Genomic DNA, 19,366 nt, shown 5'->3' on the forward strand with positions numbered 1-19,366 from the left:
TCACCGTTGTCCTTCCGCCGGCGCGGAACTCAAGTGCGGTGGGGCCGCTCCCCCGCCGGAAGGGTGCACACCGAGATGGCGGCCGCGGCGGGCCGGGCCGGCCTGGGGCATGTGGCCGCTTGGAAGGTGGTGGCCCGGGCTGGGGTTTGGTTCGGACGCCGCTCTGGCTGTGCGCGCTCCGCTGCCCGTGGGGTGGGGAAGGGCGCGCTCCTCCGGGAAGCAACGAGGCGCGGCGGGGAACGGCCCTGTGGGCGCCCCGCAGCCGCTGCGGAGAGGGGGAAGAAGAGGGAGGGGGGTGGCTTCACGGGTGGCGCCAGGGACCGAGCTTCGCCCTGCTGCGAGCTTCGCCCGCTGCGGGGCCCGGTCGGTGCCTCCCCTCAGAGGAGAGCGCGGCCCTGGGAGAGGCCGAGGTGCTTGTGGGTGCTCGGTGTTGGCGCAGTCAGTCCTTCAGCCACGGGGAGATGTAATAAACGCGGGATATGTGCTCACCCGGTCTGAGTTTGAGTAGCTGCGTAGTCTGTCTGCGAGTATGAAGAGCTGTAAGGAAAGTCTCGACAAGTTAAGTCCTGCTCTTTTTGCAGGTGCTGGGAAAGAGGATGGAGGGGATGGCGGCAGCAACGTGGGTTCGTTGTCTCTTTACCAAGTCGAGAATTCCAGACTCGGTATGTGGTTCAGTAGTTAAGAAACTGAAAAATAGGTATTAGCCTGCTTAATTCTGTGCTCTCTATGGTATGACAGATTTCTAGAGACTGTGAGATGAGCAGGTTCACAGTGTGATGGGTGAAGAGCTGGCTGAAGGGCAGAACCCAAAGGGCTGTTGTGAATGGGTCACCAGTGGTGTTCCTCAGGGCTCAATTCTAGGGCCAGGTCTGTTCAATATCTTTATTTTTGAATGCACCATTAGCAGGTTTGCTGACGATACCAAACTGGGAGGTGCTCTCAACTCCCTCAAGGGATGAGAGGCCTTGCAGAGGGATCTAGGTAGGTTGGAGCACTGGGTGATTATCAATGGCATGAAATTGAACAAGAACAAATGCTGGATTCTGCACCTGAGACAGAGTAATGCTGGACCACACAAGTATAAACTGGGAGAAGAGTGGCTGGAGATCAGCCCTGCAGAAAGGAATCTGGGGGTGCTGATCGGCAGCTGGCTCAGTGTGAGCCAGCAGTGCCCTGGCAGCCAAGAGGGCAAACTGCACCCTGCGGTGCATCAAACAGCATAACCAGCCGGGAAAAAGAGGTGATGATCCCCCTGCATTCAGTGTTGGTGAGGCCTCACCTTGAGTCCCGTGTGCAGTTCTGGGCCCCACGATTTCAGAAGGATGTTAAAGGTCCTTGGATGGGTCCAGAGGAGGGCAACAAAGCTGGTGAAAGGGCTGGAAGGAATGTCCTGTGAGAAGCGACTAAGGACTTTGGGCTTGTCTAGTTTGGAGAAAAGGAGGCTGAGGGGCGACCTCATTGCTCTCTAAAGCTCCCTGAGGAGGGGAGGTGGAGAGGGAGGTGCTGGTCTCTTCTCTCTGGGATCCAGTGAGATGACATGTGAGAATGGTTCAAAGCTGCACCAGGGGAGGTTCAGGCTGGACATTAGGAAGCATTTCTTTACCAGTGGGTGGTCAAACACTGGAACAGGCTTCCTAGAGAAGTGGTCAATCCCCCAAGCCTGTCAGTGTTTAAGAGGCATTTGGACAATACCCTTAACAACATGCTTTAACTTTTGGTCAGCCCTGAATTGGTCACTGTAGGCCCCTTCTAGCTGAAATACTCCCATTAAATAAATAACTGAAACCAAAGTGATGGGAAGTTTGACTTACACTGTACATTTTTACGTTTTCATTTTTAGCTTACCTTTTTGCAAGGTACCATTTAGTGTCAGTTGACTCTTTTCCTTAAAAACATTCTTAAATCCTGGGGAAAAACTTACCATTCAGAGGCTAAGCAGAGATTCTTCAGTGAGATGCGTGTGAATTAAGTACTGTGCTGGTGTAGTGTTGTCCATATATTTCTATGCAGTTGTATGGCCAAACTCAAGAGTGCAAACCATTATAAAAGTGTTTGACTTAATGTTATAAAAGGTAAATTTGAGGTCACTTGTTAGTGCTTTGACCATCTGAAAAGAAAGGTAGTTAAAAATGTAAGAATTTTTACTAAGGTTGAAGTATGTTTTAGAGAGTTATTTTGTTAACTATAGTAATAATTCAGATATTTAGGAAAAAAACCCTCTGGTTTTTGTGAACTTCTTATTCTAGGTATTTCAGCCACGGCCTGGAGATCATGAAAAGTATGGAGGTGACCCTGAGCAGCCTCACAAAATCCATGTTATTACTAGAATAAAAAGTGTGATTGGTCGCCCATATTGGGAAAAGAAGATAATACATAATCTCGGACTGGATAAAGTATGGTGGTTGTTCTTTATTGTGTACATCAGAAGTGTCGAAACATAGGGTAGAATTAAGGTGGTGTTTTTTTTAAGGACTTCAATTTTGCAGTTACAAAACTCAGATTGCTTTACAGCTGCTATAAATGTAGTTAAGAAATCAGTGATGTGTTTTAAGAGTTGAGAGGAACATTAATGGTAAATGTCCTTTTAGTGGGAATTCAGAATATCACTGTATGGTATTGCTATGCATGCCTGAGGAGAACCTTACCTTGAGAATTTAGCTAAAATAATAAAAATAGATTTGTAAATGCATTGAGTTCGGTTTTCTCTGTGGGTAATATTAGTCATATATTGCAGGTAGGCTTCCAAATCCAAAAGGGATGATAAATTTTCAAACAGACTCTTAAGAGTTTGTGTCAAAGATGTGTGTATCCAAATTTTTTAGGTCAACTGCACGTTGTGCAAAAATTTGCTAGTCAGTGTTATATTACAGAGAAACAAAGTTTGCTTGATCAATTTAAGATCTAACTGAAACAAGCAGTCTTACCCCTAAACTACTGTATTTACATTTATAGTATTTTTAACAGTTGGAAAAGTTTGAATATGTTGATAGTGTAATGGGAGTAAAGCTGGATTTGTAATTGTACTGGAATCAAGAGTTTGATCAAATTTTGATTTTTGTACTTTTATGTGTGTTCTTGATGCATGACATTTAAAGAAGCCTATATTTGCAAATATGGTTTATATTTTTACTGATAGTCTGAAAAGTTCAGTGAACAGAGATTTGGGGTTTGGCGATGCATTTGTAAAACCTGTTCTATCTTTTATATAGGCGCATCAGCCAGTACTGCACAAAAATATCCCTTCTGTGAATTCCAAACTGAAAGTTGTTAAACATCTGATAAGGTTTGTTAACTATTTGTTTAATTTGGAACACTTAATGTAACTGTCTTCTAGTCACAGGACTTCACTAAGCAAACTCTTTTGCCTTAGAATACAGCCACTGAAACTACCTCATGGGTTGCCAACAGAAGAGGAAATGTCAGACACCTTTCTTACGAGCAAGGGAGAGCTTGTCATTAGACGGCATCTGAAACCTGTGGAGCAGAAAGAAATAAAGTCATAAGGTGTGCTGGTTGGATTTATACTTTATAAAATAAATAATTTCAATCCTGATTTAAGGGTCTGTGTATGAAATGTAAGCTTAATTCTTACCCTGTCTCGTACAAATGGCTCAGGGACACTGATGCTTAGAGAAGGATTGCATGTACAAATATAAAATTCAGTGTTGTTAATATTTGCCTGAAATATTAAATGACTGATAGGCTTTTTGTCCTCATGTTTTAATTTTGTGGCTAGATTACTGCGGTTTGTGACTAACTGTTAGTGAACTTTATAAGGTCAGATAAGCAGAGAAGTAAGTAGAATAGATCTAACTAATGATGGTGAGGACATTTCCCAGCTAACAGTAAAGGTTTACAGTGATGGTGCATGACTTCTCCTTTGCTGCACAAAGGAAGGAACTGGAATTGAAAAGCCCTCTGTGTAACTACATGAGAATTGACTCGCTGTCCACCGAGAGTGTCGTTTGGTTGAGGGAGGCATTTGGGTGACTTACCTTGGTCACACTTGTTCCTTAGCAAATAGAGTATCATCTGGCCTGCTCTGTAGCTTAAAAAGTACCTGAATTCCCATTTGGGAGTAACAGAAGGAGTGATTCACATCTTGGTAGGTTGTACAAATTTGCCTTTCAGGAAACATGCTATCTCACTTCATACATATTTCTTCATCCTAAATGTTTAATAATAGCCTAGGAGCTGCAGTCTATGTGACAGTTGATGCTTTTCCTGTTCTAAAATTGCAAACTTTAGAAATCTGGAGACGCTGAAGCATACCTCTTTGATGCAAGTTAGTATTTATGAGCTGGAAGCTTATAAAATAACACCTTTTACTGAAGGGTCTTGAATACAGCCCTTCTGTGTGCATATTTTTATTTACAGTTTTAAGAATTGTGAATTAGCTGCTGCTGTATCAAATGATAAAGTAGTTTGCATTCCAGCGAGCATAAATTCCACAGTTTAACACACTGTAAGCCACTCCCACACTAGACACACAGTAGAGGAGTTAATCTTAATGACTGTATGTTGTGAGAAGATAGAGGGATACAGTCGCTGAAAATCAATGTTTATCCTTTCTGCATGCTTGCAAAGAAGCGTAAACACCAGTAGGAGTCCAAGTGAATAGATATATCAGTAGTGGGACATAGAAGCTGGAGATAGTGTGAGCAGAAGAAAAAAAGGATAGGCTATGGTAGTGGCATTGAAGAGTGTAGTGGCTCCTACAGGCAGGTTGAAGGCAGAAATGTGAAACTGAGCTGGAAAACCTCAATTTCTCAACAGACAACAGGCTGTGGTTTGAAGGACACACGTAATACTGGTGTCAATCTGAAGTGTATAGAATAGCAAGGAAAAAGTGAAGCAGATAAGTGAATGTTGCTTTTTTCTTCCCTCCCTCCTTACTTCCAGCATCTGCATAGTGTCATGCCCTGCAGTGTCTTGTAGCAGCAGGCTCTGTGGGGTGTTGACCATGTTCCCACAGGGAGGTACTTGGTACAAGCTGAAATTTCAGCCCTTTTGAAGGATGTGTGTAGTGCATCCAAGGTACAGGGCACGCTTAAAAGAGATGGCACAAGTACTGGGGCCTAGAAAATTAGGCAAATGGATCTTGTTGCTGAGAGATAGCAAATAAAAGACTTGTACCAGGCTTGGTGACCCAGAGCACCAAAGCCAGGATTGCTCAACCTTACCGAGCACGTTCAGGATTTGTGAGCACATCGCTGCAGCCTGCTCAATCTCCAACAGAGGGAGCACAGCCGGTTCTGCCATACACGATATGGGTATGAATGTGGATCTTCTATTTGTTACACTATACAGATACTGCAACCTTCAAAAGTACTGCAATGTAAACTGGAAAGAATGTGTTAATGAAAAAGCTTGCTTGGTACTGTGCACAACTTAAAAAGTGTGTGATAAACTACCTAAGTTAGACCAGAGCTAATAATTGCTTCCCAAGTACAGAGAAGGGATAATGCTTTAGATAGTACCTCTTACTTCTGGGTAAGATTTAGCTACAAGAGATGTTTACAGCTGTCTTTAATTGATAAGCTGGCAGTTTTAATGAAAAAGGAAATTGCATTTTCTTAAAATTTTTAATACATATTAAGTGTGGGTGTGTCTGAAATGTTGTTTCCTCCAAGGTCACAACTGTCATACAGTCCATCTGCTATCCCAAACCTTCTCTGTATAAGCATACGTTCTCTAAAGATTTGCTCTCAGGTCTAAACCTGAACCAACAGGGTACACAAATACAGCGTGTGTCCACATCCTTTCATTAATGGAACATTGTAAATGCTTCATGTAACTGTTCATGAAGCACAGGTAAGAGATGCGGCCCTTTTATGCAGGAAATAGACTGACTGAAAATGATGGAAAAATTCAGGTTGGAAGGTACCTCACTGGTCTCTAGTCCAGCCTCCTACTCAACACAGGGCCAGCGCTGAGGTCAGACCATGTTGCTCAGGGCTTTGTCCAGCCAGGTCTTGAAAACCACTGAGGACAGGTACAGCGCAGCCTCTCTAGGCAGCCTGCTCTGCTGCCTGGCTGTCCTCATGGGGTCACATCGCCGAAGCTAAGAGCAATTATACTGAAAGTATATGATACACTGGGATATACTCTTCTGGTAGATTAAACATATACGATATTTATTGCAAATATTCAGTTCCAAAACTGCAAATTGTTAACAACCAATGTTGTACTGCTGTTAAACACGTGTATTGACAGATGAAATCTAAGGCAGATAAAATCTTGTTAAGCAGTGTTATAACTTTCTTGCAGCATTAATCTGCTGCTTGAGAAACTGCAAGCACAGATGAAAACTTCTTGAATATTCTTGTGAAGTGAGATAAAAAATAAATGGCAAAAGATTGGTTACAGTTTGGATTATTAGCAGTGTTATTTTTTAAAGTTATTTTTTTTAGCCTTAGCCAAAAAAAAAAAATAAAATGAGAGCTTGCACTTGTTTCTGGCTTCATTATCCTCCCCCATTCTTACTGTTTCTGGGGGAGAAGTATAGGATTTTTTAAATTAAAAGCACAGTATGCAATCAGTGACTCAAATCTAATCATTACTCAGATATATCAGTATCCATTTCTCTTAAAAAACTTGGCTCTTGCAACCACATCATTGGCGTAGTCATTGTGTGTTGTGCCAATGTCCATTCTGTCATAGCTCCGGACGTTGTTAGCTCCCGCATTATAGGCTGAGATCCCACCTGAAATGAGAGTGAAAGAAACACATAAGCAGAGGTGATACTTCATTAGTAAATAAGCAAACAAACCAAAATCACAACTTAAATGTATTGCTTTAGTTTGTAGCTCTCTTTTCACCAGTATTGTTGGCCATCGTATTACCATTTCCAGCTGGTTTTGTCACTGAGGTGTTCCTTTTGTGTTTTAACTTTGTGAAGAAATTGTAATTTCCTCCTTTACATCCAGACTTTGTGATCATTGTCCCTATGCAGTATTTTGCTAATGTTAACATCTACAGTTGGATGACTGTTTCCTTTTGCGCATGTTCCTTCATGCCTACCTGCATTAATAACCTCAGACATACTTGTAGCTGGAATAAAGGGACCCAACCGTAACAACTGCTTCAGCTGTAATCAGTGTTCATGAATATAACCGTGTTTCCTCCAGAGAGGACCATACATTTTCAAAATTAATGTGTTCCTTCTTCAGAGTCGCCTGAATAATAGCTTTCTATAGGTGGGTATAGAAACACAAACCAAATGAAATGGAGAGAGAAGTGCAAAAACCCACCCTTACTCCTTGGAACTGAAAAATGCCGTGATACTTGCCAAGTTTTCCAGAAGCCTGCTGGAAAGCTAACCAAATCTTATTCCCCTATTCCTTTTAGTGAGTATTAAGGAATATTATTCCACACCGCGATAAAATGAATGGAGGGACTGGGATGTGTTTAGTTTTCTGAAGTGTTCAGTTTTACAGTGTTATCGTGCTTGACTTTTATATGTGTGAAGTGTTCTAAAACTGACAAAATTCTACCTTTGAGCTGCTGTTCCTTTGTCCAAGTTGGGAATTTCTTCTGAATTTCATTTATCATCCCACATAAAATCTCTGTGCCTTGTGCTAAGTGCTCTTCACTGTCCCATGACCCGACAATCCTATGGTACCGTTTGTCAACCTGAAAGTGAGACAGCAATATCAGCACACCAGAAACCCCACTACTTATCCACAGCTCTTCATTGCCTTCAGGCTGCTTGTATTCATTTTGATCTTTAATTTCATGATTTACCTCTTTTGTAATTGTACAGAGGAAGCAAGCTCAGGTCAAGGCGCAGGCAAAGCCATTAGGTGTGTGAATGGCAGACTGTCAGGGCACTGAAGAGGAATGCCTGCTCTACCTCCTTGTCTGTCAGAGTCTTAAAAATCTGACACAGCTGCTGCTGTAAAGGTTATGATGCAGAAAGCGGGCTTACTGCTGCTTAAGCTTTTCCAGCTGCAAGGTGACTGCTCCTCTCCTCCTGAGCTGCAATAGGGTGGGAAAACCCCTCTTTCCTCTAGGGATCTCCCCTCAATCTCTGCCCCAGTCCTCCTCCTCCTTCTCCTTCTCCTTCTCCTTCTCCTTCTCCTTCTCCTTCTCCTTCTCCTTCTCCTTCTCCTTCTCCTCCACCTCTTATCCACAGGGTAGTAAAGTGCAAGTCTGAGAGTGCTGGAGCAGTTACAAAAGCAGATCCCAATGCGTGCAGCAAACGTTCAGGGATTGCATGGATAAGCATATGACTTGGCAAACAAGTGAGGCGTGAATGTAGGCATGAATAATGAAACAAGATCCCCCACTAGCTAGGCCCCTCTGGTGCATAAAGGGTAATTCACCTAACTGTATGTAGCTGCAGCCTACCGGCCTCTGTGCTTAGTTAAAAAAAATGCTTTCTGAAACAAGATTTATTTTCTAAAGTATGAAATAGGAACAATTAACCTCTCCATTCCCAAGAGAGCGCTGGGAAGCAAGCAGCGGTTTCGCAGTGCAAAAGCAGTTTGCTCATGCCCTGACACTCCCTGGGGCCCTTCTCTGGTGCTGGAAGTTGACAGCTGGGTCAGTGTCAGCTTTATTCTGGCCAAAGAGTTGTCTGAAAAGGTTTAGGGGGTTGCCTTTCAGTGGGTCCACTGCTGCTCTTCTGACTTACTGCTTCAAAAGAAGGATGAGGTTTGTGTTTTTGAGAAGGTTGACCATACCTGCATTAAACCGAATGCATTTCCATGGTCACCCCATCCGTCATTCAACACTGTACCAGCATGTGACTCTCGAGAGATAATACCAGCAATCACAGCTGGATCAACACACTTGCTGTTGCCAACTTTTGTAATCTTGGCTTGGTATTTCTGCATGTTCTTCAAATCTTTTTCTGCAATCTTCTCTGAGGCAGGAACTCCTATAACACAACACGTATGACTTTTCCTTTCGTTTTAAAAATCAGAAACAAGTTGTTCTAACAGTCATTATGACTGAGCTGATGTTTTGAATCCTCCTGAATCTCTTTAGAGAGAAGCAGTGATAGAATTGACCAATTTTGCTGAAGGATAAGTGCCCTAGAAATCAATACACAGATGATATAAAAGAAGGTTTTTCAGATACAGAGGGCAGTTCTCTAGTGTGCAGACTAAAAGGTGGGTCTTCTTGTTTTAAACCTAAGCCTTCGAGTGGATTAGTCCCAGATTTAGTTCCTTTTAATTTAAGTCTATAATGGGGAAATGTTCAGAAACTTAGGTCATGAGGAAAACCCTCTTCAGGGAGAGAGAAAAGCAGGCTTGATGGAAGGGGTTGGATGCACCCAGCAGACATTGCATTTTCTCTGCAATGGTCTTGAATATAATCTCAAAGGCAATTCTATTCCCAACATATATTTATGTGCCCAAGTAGTAGCTTTGCTGATTGTGGAAAAATCTGCTCGCATGGCAATGACTGACAGCCAGACACCAGGATCCGTAATAGGGACGAGCTTGTATGTGAATGTAAGGGGAGATGAACGACTGAATTAGTGCCTACCTGCATAGCTCAGACCTTCTGGTCTCGCGGTTACCTCCGAAGCTCCAGTTGTGTCAACATTCAGTATATTCCCATAACGCTCCAGACAGCCTAAGAGCAGTATTTACAATCAAATGTCAGACCAGCGCATGCCGTTAAAATGTTTTCGGATCCATGTCTGAAACCCATGGCATCATTTCGATACTAGTGCAGGTATTTGTGCTAGCAGATGCAGCCGTGGTATCATATGCTCTGGAAAGGATTACCTCTTGGCCATGCTAGCATAAAGCCACAGTGTAGCCTGTGAGGTGAACTGGTGTCTTGTGCACCATTCATCTTCCCTAATTTTAGCTTCCCTAAGCTTGTGACTTGGGCTGCCCACATAGCCAATGGAGAAAGACACCTCCAAAAGGTGGTTTCTCTATTCCAAAATAATTTAAAAAAAAATCTATGAGAGTCAAAAGAAATCCTACACTACTTACTGACTCCAGCTTGCTTTTCCATCAACAAGAAAAATTGAACAGAAACATCCTTCAGTTACATCCATTACAATTTATCTGACTTGTAGTTCATTTGACTTGCAATTTATCTGCATTTATCTGTTGTCTAAATACACCATTGTAGAAGGGAAAACATACAAACAGCAACTGAGAGGAACAATGCTAACCCAAGCCCCGCAGTTAATGGAAAACAGACTTTGGTACAGTGAATTATTTACAAGAATATTAGACAAACATCACAGACCTGACATGTTTGCTGCAGGACGTCTCCCCACCTTCTCACCACAATTCCTGGAGACAAATGGGCTTTTTATCTGCTGGCGGTGTTTTGAAGCAGCTGACTCTGCACTTCCCGCACGCCGCTGGTATTACGGGAAACAGGAACGCCTAACAACTTCTTACGCCTCCACCCAAACACAACAGGGTTTCTTTTCTACAGCACAAACACAACTAGAATTTTAAAAATTAAATACCTTTTAATTTAATTTCAAACCCCGTTGCTAACAGTCTGCAACTAGGAGGAGCATCGTCTGAAAACAACTTCCCCCCTTCAGTTGTTGGGAGCAATATCATGCTGACAATGGGGAAACGAGAACCTGCGCTTTTGGATGTAATAAAGTTTTTGCAGACAAAGACCCAGCAACAATAACATGACACAGAGCTGCAACCGCTGAGAATTTGGATATGCAGAGATGATGCCAGGTCCCTGTTGTTATCCCCTCTTGTACAGCGACAACAAAGGTGAAGGCACAAACCCAAATTAGCAGGCAGCGTGGATCAAAGCCACTGTAGCTTAGCTGTTCAGCAGTAAGGAAAAAAGCCACTGGATGGCAGACCTCCCCGTCACTGCTAATCCATCCAGACATGCTTCTCCCCCATGGTAATTTTTGTGAGGGTGAAATGCTGTTTCGCTGTTTCATCAGCTTTTTCACATTTTAAGCCAGGGAATTCATCCCATGTCATTGTATTGGAAGACTCAATTCTGTAAGTTTTTCCTGTACTGTTGATACCTCCCATAGACAACCAGCTGCAAAAAGTGCAAAAAGTGCAAAAAGCTGCAAACCATGCCTGGAGCTCTTCATGTTCACCATTACAAGTGAGTTCAGAGAAGGTTCAAACAAAGGGAAGTACATCTGGCAGGAGGGAAAATAGAACAGATATGGCTCATACAGAAGTGACATTAAAAAACCCTGAAAATTCAGAATACCACTGAAGATGATTCACAAACCAGTAATTTTCAAACGGCCTGTGTTACCATTCCCTTGTTGCTGGGGAAGAATCATAAAGGATGTACTAGTTTGCTTCTACATCACAGTGATTGAGACACACAGGTAGATCTCTCGTGTTTTCTGGAGCCCTATACAGAAATTACTGTTTAATCATATATACATGCATGGAGTTTCACATGTCCTGGGAAGTGTTTTCCTCAACAAACCTGTATTCAGACTACTGAGGGAGAATGGCATGTCCACAGAGTGGCTTGTAACAGCAGCGCTGTCACCTGTGTGATGTTGAGCAGGCTGCAGTTTGCAGGCTCCAGTGGGAGCTTGGGAACTGCTGCAGGCTCGGTTCTCCAGGGACAGAGAACTGGTTACAGCTTTTGTCAGTGCTCTTTGCAGCATCTCTCACTTGTCCCATCGTTGCTTGTCACAGAGGAGGCAGTACATAAGCCACGCTGCATTGCAATCTCCCCTGCTATGTCAGGAGTACAGGTGGTGGCTTTGGGCAGCTTCAGAAGTGCCCCAAATTGTTGTTTATGTCCTAGATTCCCCTTGTACTCGCTGTTAGTTAAGGCATTCAGCAATCTCCAATTCAGATCCAGCTTATCCTAGTTTTTCTTCATCTTTCAGAAATGCTACAAAGGACCTGTCAGATCTGCAGTTCTGCCATGAAACTTGGTCTCTTGCGTTGACCTCACGATGGAGCGCCACGAGCCAGTGCCACAGGCTGCAGGTCGCCCTACTGCACTGCAGCGCCGGGGACTGCTGACTTCAGTCCCTTTTGTCTGTACAAATGCACTGAACGCAGGGGTATAATCTGAAAGTAATGGGAACATAAACATGACCAAAGGAATAATTTAACTTGTTGATCATCTGTCAGGAGGGGTAAAGCCTCAAAGAAAGAGTAGGAAGAAGGGGAAGAAACCAAGTCAGTTAAATCTGGTTTCCATGAATGAGAGATTTATCAAGACAGAAACTTATAAACTGAAAAGGTTTGGTGTAAGAACTGAGATAATAGCTGTGGAGGCAGGCTGTCACATTTTTCAGAAGCAGATTATGCATTAATTGAAAGGGATTCAGAGAGTTGTTTCTTAGTTGTTTCCAACAAACAGTTGGGAGATATCTCGTGGTCACGTGCGTTGTTCTTGTGGGGGACTTTAACCTCCAGGGTATCTGCTGGGATCACAACACAGCGGAGAAGGAACAATCCAGGAGGTTCCTGGAATGTCTGGAGGATAACTTCCTCATACAGCTGGTGAGTGAACCGACCAGGGAAGGTGCCCTCCTGGACCTGCTTCTTGTGAACAGGGAAGAGCTTGTGGGGCAGGTAAAGGTTGGAGGCTGTCTAGGGTGCAGTGATCATGAGATGATCGAATTTTTGATCCTTTGAGAAACAAAGAGAGGAGTTAGTAAAACTGCCACCTTAGACTTCCGGAGGGCTAACTTCGACTTGTTCAAGAGACTGGTTAACAAAATCCCTTGGGAGGCTGCCTTGAAGGATATGGGAGTCCATGAAGGCTGGACATACTTCAAGAGTGAAGTCTTAAAGGCACAGGAGCAGGCTGTTCCCGTGTGCCAAAAAACAAGCAGGAGGGGAAGGAGACCGGCCTGGCTAAACAGGGACCTTTGGCTGGATCTCAAGAACAAAAGGAGAATCTATCGCCTTTGGAAGAGGGGCCAGGCCTCTTATGAAGACTATAAAGTTGTAGTGAAGCTATGCAGGGAGAGCATTAGGAGAGCCAAAGCACAGCTAGAGCTCAACTTGGCTGCAGCTGTTAAGGATAACAAAAAATCTTTCTATAAATTTGTTAACAGCAAGAGGAGGATTAGAGAAAATCTCCCTCCTTTACTGGATGCAGAGGGAAACATGGTAACTAAGGATGAGGAAAAGGCTGAGGTGCTCAACGCCTACTTTGCCTCAGTCTTTAGCAGTGGAACTGGCTGTTCCCTGGACACCCAGCCTCATGAGCTGGGAGATGGGGAGGGGAAGCAGACTGAGGTCAGCACAGTTGAAGAGGAGGTGGTCAGAGACCTGCTACACCACTTGGATGCACACAAGTCTGTGGGACCGGATGGGTTACACCCAAGGGTGCTGAGGGAGTTGGCAGATGTGCTCACCAAGCCGCTGTCCATGATTTACCTGAAGTCATGGCTAACTGGGGAGGTCCCATTGGACTGGAGGGTGGCAAATGTGACACCCATCTACAAGAAAGGCAGGAAGGAGGATCCAGGAAACTATAGACCTGTCAGTCTGACCTCGGTGCCAGGGAAGGTCATGGAGCAGATCATCTCGAGTGCCATTAAAAGTCATATAATGGACAACCAGGGGATCAGGCCTAGTCAGCATGGGTTTATGAAAGGCAGGTTCTGCCTGACAAACCTGATCTCCTTCTACACAGGGCGACCCGCTTATTGGATGAGGGGAAGGCTGTGGATGTTGTCTACCTTGACTTCAGTAAGGCCTTTGACACCGTTTCCCACAGCATTCTCCTGACGAAACTGACTACTCGCGGCTTGGATGGGCACACGCTTCGCTGGGTAAAAAACTGGCTGGATGGCCGGGCCCAAAGAGTTGTGGTGAATGGAGTTAAATCTGGTTGGCAGCCGGTCACGAGTGGTGTTCCCCAGGGCTCGGTTTTGGGGCCACTCCTGTTTAACATCTTTATTGATGATCTAGATGAGGGGATTGAATGCACCCTCAGTAAGTTTGCAGATGACACCAAGTTGGGTGGGAGTGTTGATCTGCTCGAGGGTAGGGAGGCTCTGCAGAGAGACCTGGACAGGCTGGAGCGATGGGCTAAGGCCAACTGTAGGAGTTTCAATAAGGCCAAATGCCGGGTGCTGCACTTTGGCCACAACAACCCCCAGCAGCGCTACAGGCTTGGGGAGGAGTGGCTGGAGAGCTGCCAGTCAGAGAGGGACCTGGGGGTGTTGATTGACAGCCAGCTGAACATAAGCCAGCAGTGTGCCCAGGTGGCCAAGAAGGCCAATGGCATCCTGGCCTGTATCAGAAATAGCGTGGCCAGCAGGGACAGGGAAGTGATCTTACCCCTGTACTCGGCACTGGTGAGGCCGCACCTCAATGACTGTGTTCAGTTTTGGGCCCCTCACTACAAAAAGGACATTGAATGACTCAAGCGTGTCCAGAGAAGGGCAACGAAGCTGGTGAAGGGTCTGGAGCACATGTCGTACGAGGAGCGGCTGAGGGAACTGGGGTTGTTTAGTCTAGAGAAGAGGAGGCTGAGGGGAGACCTCATCACCCTCTACAGCTACCTGAAAGGAGGGTGCAGAGAACTGGGGATGAGCCTCTTTAACCAAGTGACAAGTGACAGGACAAGAGGGAATGGCCTCAAGTTGCGCCGGGGAAGGTTTAGACTAGATATTAGGAAGCATTTCTTTACAGAACGGGTTGTTAGGCGTTGGGATGGGCTGCCCAGGGAGGTGGTGGAGTCCCCATCCCTGGAGGTGTTTAAGAGTAAAGTTGACTTAGTGCTGAGGGATATGGTGTAGTTGGGAACTGTCAGTGTCAGGTCAATGGTTGGACTGGATGATCTTCAAGGTCTTTTCCAACCTAAACGATTCTGTGATTCTGTGATTAGTGTGGGAGTGAGTGCCGGCTCATCCGCAAAAGCTTCATCTGAAGAATACCCATGTTTAGCTCCTGAGAGGGCAGGTGATATCATACAATTTGGGACAGGGTGGCTTGGAAATGTTTTCAATTAAAGGCAAAGCAACGACTAGTGTGCTGCTTTTTTTTTTAACATCATGATACAGAGATGATTAATTAGTGTTTGACTATTTTATATTTAACTGCTTTTTAACTGTATTTAGATGTTTTTTAACTGTAGGAGTGTGACTTGACTTGTTTCTACTGGATTTACTTTCTCTTGTGTTGTCCTTAGGTGTGTCCTGTCCAGTTTTGCAGCATTTTTGATGGCCAGAGAAACAGTGAAATAGTGACTCTTCTTGAGTCAGAAGGTGCAAGTTGGGTAACCCAGCTGGGAAATGTTTAAACAATGCATGAAGGCAGTTGTGATTTATGGTACTTTAGCTCTTGTTTATCTTCAGTAACAAGTAGCAAGAACTTCGTCTCGTAAGATAAAACAAGTGTCTCTTTCATTCTGGTAAGCTGATAGTTGAGAGTTTTGGCATACGTTTAATAGAAGTTGTCTCTGTAAGGGACAGAGCCAAGGAAATCAAACAGGACCCGTCTGATACAAAACAATGCTTAAGGCAACATGAAGCAAATTAAGAGCATGCTCTTAGGCCCTTCCTTCATTTCATAAAGAATCACACAAGCCCAATTTTAATAAGAATTTTGAATGGATTATTCTTCGTATGTTTTACTGCTGAAGACTTGTTTTAGAAGCACCCATGGCTTGTCGGTGTTGGATGTGAAATTAAATTGGCTTGGATCAAGTGGCACTTCTTTTTTTTCTCCCCATGTAATTTTTAGGTAGTGTAGTCCCATCAGTAAACTAAATCATTTGTGATACATGATTCTCAGCTGCTGCTTTGGTAAATTCTTTTTCTTTTCTGTAATAATGGTTCATATTTAACAAATTAACTTAGGACACCAGTGTAGCAACGCTCAGGTTTATAGTTTAGCATTTAAGCAATCAAAAAGACGTTAAGCCCGATAGTGCAGATCCAACAGAGTACTGGAAGAAGGAAAGCAGTGGCTGTGGCTGTTACAGGGAAAGAGTTGCACCATATGTTTCAAAACTCTGCTGGTTTTATTTATTGGTTTAGTTTCAAAAGTCCCCAATAGTTTTTGCAGAAGTTCTTGTCCCATCAGCAGACATAAAGCCGCATGCTGGAGGGTGCAAACAGGACTGAGACATGAAACTTACAGAAATTGCACAAATTTCAGTGTCTTTTGTAGTAAGTTCATTTTTGCAAGCCTTGGGTCTTGCAAAGCTGAGCTGAGACTTTAGATTAATTCTTAAGTATTTTGGAAGTCTTATTCATGACCCTACCTAAGTACAACAAAGGCTGTTCTTGTTATAAATACTAAAGAGCAATACTTAAATGCCTTGTAATCATTTCTGATTAAAAATGAAAGCCAAAAATGGGAAACTACATGTATTTTTGCATTTATGTATATGTACCTGCTCTACTCTGTCCATATGGATGTGACAAACTTGTTTACTTCTTTTCCCTTTCCTGGCTGTCTATTGTATAGTTGTAGACACATATACCTGTTCGTAGCATGTTTTTTCTTCTCTCAGCCATCCCAGTTCTGAATTCTTTTCGGGTCACATTTTCTTCACTTCTGATCATGGTTGTTACTGCAATTTTGAGGTTCTCCAGTTGGTCTCCATCTTTGCTGAGCTAAGGCTACCTGAGTCGAACACAGTCCTTAGCTGAGGCTTTTCTGGTGCTGATTAGCATGAAGACTTCATGTGTCTTGCAAAGGGTACACTGTGTTGTGCATCCTAGTGTGGTGGTTGCCTCTGCACCACAGAGGGACACTTATGCCATCTCCACTCCTGTCTTCCACCCCACTGCCTTGCCCTGGCCCTGGGCTAGGGATGCTGGCAATGTTGGTCCCTGGGCTGGAGGACAGGAGATGGCGGATGTTGAAGACTAAATCCCCTCTGTAGCTGTGGGAGGCAAATGCTGCTGTGCAGAGCACAGCCCACCTCGGTGGTGTGGATGTGGAGAAGGTGAAGTTGCCACCTGTCCGCATGGAGGGATGTCTGCAGTGAACGTCTGGTGTGAGGTTTGCAGCCATTCCCGTGTGTACATAAGGAGGACCTTGTGAAGATATATATTAAGCCAATTATATCTTTGCTAAGACAAATTACAAAGCTTTGGAGCTTTTCTTCTGAATAAGAAAGAAGAAAGCAGGATGTTTTTGACACGTGTTTATTATATGACTACTGGAAAACTCTGCTACATCAACTGCCAGGAGATAGAGAATACCAAGGTGCTCCTGTTTAACTGTATTTAAATGCACAACAGCCCTTACCTCACCTGACACTGGCTGTATGGGCTCAGTGGGAGTTAGTACGGAGACTGCCAGTGCTAAGACCTTGCCTTTAGATTTACTACTGAGCAATTTTGGTACAAGGTAAGACAAGAGAAAGTAGCTGGTGAAAGTGATTTCACAGAAGCTCTAGCTGAAGTGTCAGTAAGGTGCCTTCCAGCTAATGGATCTGGTGGGCTGGTGAGCCCTGGGACAGGGACATCCCTCTGTGATGGTCCTGGAAACTAGTGGCATGAGGCATCTGCAGAAGCAATTGATCGGTCAATCTGCAGGACTAATGGGTTGAATAGTGATCACCTCTGGGTGATTTGTGTAGACTGCATTTGTAAAAATTAAATGAATCACCTGGCTTTCTAAGCATATGCTGTCAGACAGCCACTTCTCCAGGGCGGCAGTGAGGCAGACACCTCTCAGCTTACCTTCCCGTGCACACTGCTCACAGCACCATGTGGGTTGTGGTGATGGCAAGCAAGGTCTTTCCAAGTCAAGGTCACATGCTAGGACAAGTCTGTAGTTACAAGACAGGTTCAAGAGCAAGCCAGAAAGGAAACTCAGCGAGGCAAAAGCAGGATCAGTAGGTTACAAAGCCAGGTGCAGGCTGATTTCCAGTGCAGCTCAGGTGAGGACCCAGGGCAAGGTTGTGAGCTTAAATGCAGCTCCTGAGCCAGCAGGCAGAAGGTGCATGGGAGGAGACCACAGAAGAGGCTCATCATAGTGCAACATGAAGAGCTGACCTTCAGTGCAGGCAGCCAGATCCTTGGAGAGTGGAGGAAGAAGCTGCAGAACCCAGCAGTGAGGTCAAGACCCAAACAGCATGGTCTCCCCAAAGGTGACTTCTCCAGGCTGAGTGTACCCAGCTGCCTCAGCCTCTCCTTATGTGTCCTGTGCTCCAATCCTTGACCAGCTTGGTGGCCTCTGCTGGACTCATTCCAGTGTGTCAGTATCCCTCTTGTATCAGGGAGCCCAAAACTGGGTACAGTGTTCCAGATGTGGTCTCTCAAACATGAAAGAGAGGGAAATGACTGCTCTTCTCCCTGCTGGCTAGAATTTTGCTAATGCAGCTCAGGGTCCTCTTAGTCTACATCTCCATGAGGGTCCATGTGTCCACCAGGACCCCCAGGTCCCTTTTTGCACAGCTCACTTTTAAGACAGTTGCCTCCCAGACCGTATTGATGTGTGGAGTTGTTGTGTTCCAGGTGTAGGGCTTTGCCTTTGTCTTAATTGATCACCATGGAGTAACCATCATCCCATTTCTCCACCGTCTCCAGGACCCGTTGCTTTGTATCATCTATAAACTCACTGGGAGCGCTCTCTGTCCCTAGTCTGAATTGCTGCTGAAGACACGAAGCAGTACCGGCTGCAGGATCTGTCTCTGGGGGATGCCACCAGCAACTGGCCACCAGCTGGACCCTGTGACACTGACCACTGTGCTTTGAGCCTGGCAACTTTCTAGCCAATTTTCTACCCACCTATCCAGTCCATGTCTTACCAGTCTGGCTATAAGGATACTACACCAGGCTAGGGCAAAGACCTTGCCAGGTCAAGGTATACCATATCTGCTACTCCCCCTTTCTCCATAATGTCGGTCATCTCATTGCAGGAGACAAACATATTGGCTGGGCACTATTTACACTGTTTAAACCCATGCTGGATGTTTTTAGCATGGTCTCTAATTGCTCCTGGGAGGACATGTATCATAACTCTGTGCACTGTTAATGGCTTTGGATTGCATTTTCCTATCCATTTGAGATGCTTGCAGCCAGTGGTTTTTCTAATTATTTTGACACAGAGTTATTCCCAGTCCCAGAAGGTGTGTTCATCGTGGAGGAATAAAGGAAGTTCCCTCAGCATGCAAGTGGATGCTGGTGGGGAAGGCACGGCTTGCACTGCTTGCTGCCAGACCAAAACCAACTCTTCCTTTGTCCCTGGAGAATGTGTGTCACTCAGTCCTGCAGGCATCTACCCCTCTCCTTTTGTTGCCTTCTCACCCTCCCACCCCCAAAATAGTTCAATTCCAGGTCTAGAAGAAATAGGAGCACCAAAATATGCCAAACTCAAAGATTGTTGTTTTCCCAAGTGTCACTCTACAAGCAGCAGAGAGGGAAAAGATGTATTTCATCCTTTTCCCTTCTCAGTTTCTCTATCTGCCTAAAATTAACATTGTACTTATCCAAACT

General features: G+C 44.5%; 2 protein-coding genes and 1 long non-coding RNA gene across 4 annotated transcripts; 2 read left to right on the forward strand and 1 right to left on the reverse strand.

The window, feature by feature from the left end:
* Positions 1-9: 9 nt before the first annotated feature.
* On the forward strand, positions 10-3,553 carry MRPL30 (mitochondrial ribosomal protein L30). Of its 2 annotated transcripts, none has more exons than XM_074859051.1 (5): positions 10-126; positions 582-662; positions 2,247-2,393; positions 3,210-3,283; positions 3,371-3,553. In XM_074859051.1, exons 1-5 carry the CDS (start codon positions 76-78, stop codon positions 3,501-3,503), a joined length of 486 nt encoding a protein of 161 aa, XP_074715152.1. In that variant the 5' UTR covers positions 10-75; the 3' UTR covers positions 3,504-3,553. The 2 variants fall into 2 exon arrangements, with proteins under 2 accessions (XP_074715152.1, XP_074715151.1); XM_074859050.1 differs by having other exon boundaries at positions 95-169.
* Positions 3,554-6,538: 2,985 nt separating this feature from the next.
* LOC141939395 (lysozyme g-like) lies at positions 6,539-10,357 on the reverse strand. Its single transcript, XM_074859049.1, has 5 exons — positions 10,222-10,357; positions 9,499-9,588; positions 8,688-8,884; positions 7,497-7,635; positions 6,539-6,706 (listed from the first exon to the last, which is right to left on the reverse strand). The coding sequence occupies exons 1-5, from the start codon at positions 10,226-10,228 to the stop codon at positions 6,573-6,575; spliced, it is 567 nt and encodes a 188-aa protein (XP_074715150.1). The 5' UTR covers positions 10,229-10,357; the 3' UTR covers positions 6,539-6,572.
* Positions 10,358-12,405: 2,048 nt separating this feature from the next.
* Positions 12,406-19,263, forward strand: LOC141940186 (uncharacterized). The gene is made up of 3 exons (XR_012627907.1): positions 12,406-12,452; positions 13,597-13,735; positions 18,458-19,263. It is a non-coding gene; the product is annotated as an uncharacterized LOC141940186 (long non-coding RNA).
* Positions 19,264-19,366: the final 103 nt, after the last annotated feature.

Source organism: Strix uralensis, chromosome 2, assembly GCF_047716275.1.
Source record: "Strix uralensis isolate ZFMK-TIS-50842 chromosome 2, bStrUra1, whole genome shotgun sequence".
Taxonomy (NCBI): Eukaryota; Metazoa; Chordata; class Aves; order Strigiformes; family Strigidae; genus Strix; species Strix uralensis.

What these genes read in the sequence shown, in the direction of transcription:
- MRPL30 (XM_074859050.1), top strand. Translation starts at nt 110, where the DNA reads ATGTGGCCGCTTGGAAGGTGGTGGCCCGGGCTGGGGTTTGGTTCGGAC. An exon ending in GTTCGGACGCCGCTCTGGCT is followed by an intron (nt 170 to 581) that starts GTGCGCGCTCCG and finishes CTCTTTTTGCAG; the next exon opens with GTGCTGGGAAAGAGGATGGA. An exon ending in AGTCGAGAATTCCAGACTCG is followed by an intron (nt 663 to 2,246) that starts GTATGTGGTTCA and finishes TTCTTATTCTAG; the next exon opens with GTATTTCAGCCACGGCCTGG.
- LOC141939395 (XM_074859049.1), bottom strand. An exon ending in ATGCATTCGGTTTAATGCAG is followed by an intron (nt 7,636 to 8,687) that starts GTATGGTCAACC and finishes TCTCACTTTCAG; the next exon opens with GTTGACAAACGGTACCATAG. An exon ending in AAAGGAACAGCAGCTCAAAG is followed by an intron (nt 6,707 to 7,496) that starts GTAGAATTTTGT and finishes CTCTCATTTCAG; the next exon opens with GTGGGATCTCAGCCTATAAT.